The sequence below is a fragment of the Trachymyrmex cornetzi genome, unplaced genomic scaffold (assembly GCF_001594075.2).
Source record: "Trachymyrmex cornetzi isolate Tcor2-1 unplaced genomic scaffold, Tcor1.1 scaffold595, whole genome shotgun sequence".
NCBI classification, from domain to species: Eukaryota; Metazoa; Arthropoda; class Insecta; order Hymenoptera; family Formicidae; genus Trachymyrmex; species Trachymyrmex cornetzi.
Window position 1 is genome coordinate 19,365 of NW_017299909.1, and position 6,309 is coordinate 25,673.

General features: G+C 32.8%; 1 protein-coding gene across 1 annotated transcript; it reads right to left on the minus strand.

Moving 5' to 3' along the window:
* Window positions 1-3,253: 3,253 nt before the first annotated feature.
* LOC108766491 (putative nuclease HARBI1) lies at window positions 3,254-5,072 on the minus strand. The gene is made up of 4 exons (XM_018515822.1): window positions 4,756-5,072; window positions 4,217-4,357; window positions 3,857-4,109; window positions 3,254-3,778 (listed from the first exon to the last, which is right to left on the minus strand). Exons 1-4 carry the CDS (start codon window positions 5,070-5,072, stop codon window positions 3,254-3,256), a joined length of 1,236 nt encoding a protein of 411 aa, XP_018371324.1.
* Window positions 5,073-6,309: the final 1,237 nt, after the last annotated feature.

The following is a 6,309-nucleotide window of genomic DNA, read 5'->3' on the forward strand; positions in this document are numbered from 1 at the left end:
GAGGGGAATAGCGGGAGGCGGAGCCGACTCGAAAATCGGCCGAAATGTGCATTTCGTGCCGAGCCCTGTTATAAGACATTATTTTTTCTTAATTAACATACTTAACCTTACTTTGTTCAAGGACATTCTGCTTTAGTGCAATTTTCTTTGATTTTAGACTTAGCTTTTGCAACATCTTTATTAAATGCAGCTGTGAAAGACAAAAATATAACAAAAGATACAGAAAGTATTTCTATCAAATCAGTCCCAACTCAACAAAGCACGCCTATAGTTCAAGAACCGACACATGAAACAAATGCTGAAATAGATATTTCAAATGATGATACTGTTGACAGTACGTTAGTTAAAACGTTTATTCAATTTTTAATGAACATTGAATGAACCAGTTAATCACAAGTTTAATGTGCATTTCAGATTCTATGTATAGGTGGTCGACAGCTGCTGTACTGTTACTATTAGGCACATTTAAAAATTTTCAAGGTAAATTTTCCAGTGGAAAATATTCACATAAAAAAATATGGGATGAAATTAGTGCAATTCTTGTAGAAAAAGGACATACGACCACAGGGCCTCAATGTGCGGCAAAACTGAGAAGCCTGAAAAAAGTTATAAAAGCGTGAAAGATCACAATAATGTATCAGGCAATGATAGACGGACTTGGCAATTTTATGAGGTTCAAGAAAAATTAGATTAAAAATGTAGTGAAAAATTTATCCTACATTTCTTCTTGTATTTTAATATATGTATCTTTTGCAGATTATGGATGATATCTTTTCAAAAAGAGCCTGGTGCTCTCCAGTCGCCGTTGCATCATCAACGGGACTTTCTGTTAAGCAGGTCAAGAATTCAGAATTATTTGTTAATACAGAGTCTACATCTGGTAAGTTTATAAACTATTCATGTTGTGGTCTATTTTTCAAATATTAAAATAACAATTGTATAATGTAAAAGGATAAATAAAAGTCAGATAAATAAATAGAAAACGCGCGCGTTTTATCACAAAAATTCAAATAAATATTCAAATAAACTAAAAAACAATAATAAAATTATAAAATTCACTCTAGCGAATTGACAATTTACATGCATTACATGTTTCAGCTGTATGATTCAGCCCTCTTTAGATGTACAACTAAAATTATATACAAAAATCTATCTTATTACATTAAAAAACGCAACGCGATATAAAGATAAGAATCACTTGTTGTTAAGATAAGAATGTTGAAGAAAAGTTGCGATGGACATTCTGAACAGAATAAAACCGACATCGTTTGATGAACAATGTCGGTTTTATTCTGTCCAGAATGTCCATCGCAATTTTTACTTGTCCTTTTACATTATACAATTGTTATTTTGAAATTAAGAGTCTTGTACTTAATCAACGTTTTTTTTCAAATATTAGTTGAGAAATAAAAATTTTTAATGTTATTATATCTGATTGTTATCACAATTAATTGTCATGTTGCATTTATTTAGTTTAAATAATGAAAATTTGAATTAAAATTTTATTCAAATATTTAATAAATGTTTTTTTTATAGAGCTATCATCAACAGAAAGTGTACATGGTATTAAAAGAAAAAATCCATCAGCGAAAGAAAATATGTACGGACTGTTTAAGAAAAAGCTAGATAAAAAAAATGAACACGAGAAAGCAAAAGCTGAAAGGCATAAAGAAAGACTGAAAATGGACGAGAAATTCCTTGCAGTTTTGACTAAATTAGCTGAAAAGTAGTTAATGCTTAACTTAAAAAAAGTATCTTTTATAAAGTACAATACTTTTCCATTCCTTTTTCCAAAGTTATTATAGCTAATCATAACTAAAGTCTCAATTCTGTAACGTTTAACAATCGTATTTCATATTCTGTAAGAATTGATCAATCATAATAGAGTATTCCACTTTTACAGTCGAATGAGAGGGGAATACTTGAGTGTGATTGATCAACTCTTACAGATTATAGAATACGGTTACGGCCAATATAAATGCTCTTTAATACATTAATGATTAATAACACATCTTTTATATTTTATGTAATATTTTTTTTGTTTTGTAATACCTACTTAGATGAATTTTAAGTTGGCGGCATACAATATTTTTTTCTCGCTGAATTTATATTTTACTACCGTTTTGACAATCGAGAATTCAGCAGGAAAACATGCGTCGTGTGCCCTCGGGTTTTACTTATTGTTTTGTGTGAAAAGAAAAATTTATATTAATTTTATTTTGTTTAACACTGATATATTATACTCATGTTATATTACTTATATAAGACAAAGTCATTGTATGATCTCATTTACGTTTACTTTACTACATTTATCAAAACAATTAAAAAACTTATAATATAATAGTTTATATATGTTTTGTATTTCTTATATTTTATAAGTATATCTGTAAAACCTGTAAATGTGATGTTCTTGTAAATAAAATTATAACACATCAAATAAAGAGCAATGAAATATTTATTACAAATATTTATTTTAAAGATTTAAGTAATATTTTAATATTCTGGTATTTATGTCCATAAGAAAAAACATATTGTTACGAAAAACATATTTAAAAAACACAATGCACAATTGCTTAATTTTAAAATTCAATTAAAGTAAAAATTTTTAATATAGATAAAGGTTATGCGTTTCGCGGGTTTTCTGTCATGCGTAGTGTGAAAAATTGTTATGCAAGATTCATACTATGCACGTATGATCCAATAAGAGAATTTTTATCTCCAGAAAATAAACTGTCTTACTAGGTATTGTATCGTTATATGTCTGATGTCATGCGTAGTGTAAATCCTATCTTATTGTATTATTTTTAGTAAGGATTAATATATATTAAACATCTCTTCTTGAGGCTTCCACGGGTGCTTTCTATATAAAGCTTATTTCGTGGGTTTTCTCCGTGTCCAGATCCATTCTTGGAATGCCAACGTTTCGTGAACCTTGCAAGGCTGCTCCTCGCCTTGATGAAGTGGACTGCAAGGTTCACGAAACGTTGGCATTCCAAGAATGGATCTGGACACGGAGAAAATCCACGAAACGCATAAGCTTTATATAGGAAGCACCCGTGGAAGCCTCAAGAAGAGATGTTTAATATATATTAATCCTTACTAAAAATAATACAATAAGATAGGATTCACACTACGCATGACATCAGACATATAACGATACAATACCTAGTAAGACAGTTTATTTTCTGGAGATAAATTTCTCTTATTGGATCATACGTGCATAGTATGAATCTTGCATAACAATTTTTTAAACTTATTGACGTAAAGTATTCATAATTAAATCTCTTTTAGCAATTCCACCAGCATTCTGTCTTCCTTGATATAAAATAACATGACTTCTATCATATTCTTGTGGAGTTGGAATGGTGATAACTTCGATTTCATCATTTCTTAATATACATATATTATGAATTACACAGCAAGCTATCACATATTCCGCTATTAAGTCCACTCTTGACATAGGCAGACAGTGCAATAAACTTCTCATTCTTCCTTTTAACAGACCAATGCCTCTTTCGATTGTCACTCTGGCTACTGAATGGCGATAATTATAATTGTTTTGTGCCACTGTAAGGTGTCCATTGTCTCTGAAGGGAGTCAGTAAGTGTTGATGAATCTCGTATGCAGCATCTTCCAATATACGACTGTCAGCTGGAAATTTCTCTTCATCATTCAAGTAGTTTGCTACCTCAGATTGTCGAAAAACTCGTTGGTCATGAACTGAACCAGGATGCCCAGCATAACAATGTGTGATCAAAGTTCTGTGATCACACACCAACTGTAAATGAACACAGATGTACATAACCAAATATCTTCAAAAGAATATTCATTATTAACAAATTAAAATACTTGTTACCTGTAACTGTATCGAATGAAATCCTTTACGGTTTATGTAATCGACAGAATTTTCTTTTGGAGCATCTATTCGAATGTGGGTACCGTCAATGGCCCCAATGGTTTTCGGAAAGCTACTGCTTTCTACGAATCCTTGCATAACCCTTTCAGCATAATCACCCATAGGCCATTTAATAAATGTTGAAGCATTTAAGAAAAGTGCATGAGTGACCCTTCGCACAGCCCGAACAGCAGTTGCTCTTCCAACATTGAATCTATCGCAAACAGATCTTAAGAAAGAAATTTATTAAAAAATGTAAAATGCAGATACTTTATTGTGAATTAATAATTATTTATTGCATTATGTTGAATGTTTCCTTACCTGTAGGAGTCCATCGTTGCCATTTTCCAAATAGCTATCATTAATTGATGATGTGGTGGTATCATAGGAGATCCTTTTATTTGTCTTGTTAAATATGGCCTGAGCATTCGTAAAAGAAATTCAAAAGTCGCCTTCGACAGTCTATGAATAAGAAGAAATATTATTGTTAATATCAACTTGCGAAGAAGCATATGTGGATAATTAGAAGTAAAAATCATGTTCACTAATCTAAAATGACTTTTGAAATCGTAATCCATATAATGGCCCACAACATCGATATAATTTGGAATTCGCGGACGAAGTATACGCTTTTTCCTTTTACGTAACACTAACTCCCATTCATCATCAGAACTGGATGAGTTTTCAGATTCATATTTTCTACAGCGCAGTACGATTACTTTAATGGCATCCATGTTACAAAACTGTTCACTCACAAAACCCGTTCCACTAAAGATTTCGCCCGCAGCGCCCGTAAGTTAGTGAAACGGCAAATACTGCGGTCGTGGTCGTGGTCGTCGCAGACTTTAAGTGGAACGCACCCAGGAAGCACGAGTCCTCCGCCGACATGTCTGCACAGTGACGGACAAAATGTTACGTCACAGGCTATACGACACAACAGCGAGTCAGGGAGAAGGATTCTCTCTCTCAGATTCTCTTTCGCTGTCTCGTTCGCTCTCAGCGCGCCAAAGGCGAATAAGGAGAGAACGTAGTGCGACGAGGACAGAGCGAGTCGGCTGGCTTCTGCTACCAGAGTCACACGTACACGAGCTTGTGCTTGTGTGTGTACTACCGGTTGCGCCAGGCCGCCGACCGATGGCGCTAGTCGCGATGTCATCAACCGTAACAGAATTGGCATCTCTGCTCCTGACAGACTTGGGAAATTGTTGATTGCAATTAAACAGAGATGTAACCTCTCTTATGTGAATTTGACAAAGTTCCAAATTTTGTTCCAAACATTCTTACGTAAATTCCATGATTGAGAATTCATTAAAAAGATTTTACTTTACCACCTCGACAAGAAATATTTCATCGCTATATGCATCATGAAACATACCTTTAAATCAACGCTTCATACGTTTGGCGCAAAAAATCATCCTGATCCAATCAATATATTCCACAATCAATTACATAATTACAATATTTTTCAGTAATGCAGTTGTTTTGCTCAAAATTGTAATTTCTGTGTAACTCTCAACTTTCTTATCTGGACATACTTCGAGCCAAATATCAGACATTAGTGGCAACAATAAATTCTATAGGTAAGGTTTCCTTCTCACAATTATCTATCGTGATCATATCTTCATCAAGATTCACAAACAGAGGCATAATCGATCGTGTACCTGTACAATGTTTCCTGTAGTTAACAAAAAAAATAGAGGTAAATTCCTGTAGTTAAAAAAAATATAGGAAAATAAATTAGCTAAGCATTCCAGAACTTCTATTCTCCATTTCACATTAGTACTTTTGGAATGTAATATTGTTATTAATTGTGCCACAAGGCTACCTTCATCATTTTATGTAACCTACACATACATACCCAAAAAATTAGGTAATATTTTATGACTATCTTTCGCCAACGCACTATTAAAATTTTGTACAAGCACATCTAAGAAAAGTAGAGAATCTTCTTTCATATGTGGACCGATATGTGTCATTACACAGCTCAGAGTCTGTCTCACAGTCGAAAAATTCTGGAAATACAAAAAAATACAAGGTCGAATTATAACGCACTAAACAATTAGCTTTATGCAAGACATCAACATTCGGTAATTGTTAAATTTAGCCTCCTCACCTCCTCGAGTTTGATAAAATAAAATAGATTCATTCGACGTATCTTTGCACTACATAAAAAATGTATCGCTTTGCCCCGCGAACCGAGTTATTAATTGTTATTAATTAAAGTTGACAGATATCCAGATTAGGAAATCTGTTGCATCGATGACATAGATTAAACAAATTTTCTGCTTTACAGACAAATATTTAACCAAGACAAATACTCTGCTGTAAAAATAACAAATACTCTGTTGTGAAAATAAAAACAAAGAATGTGATTTTAAAGCAGAGAATTTGTGTAATTGAAGCAGAAAATACTT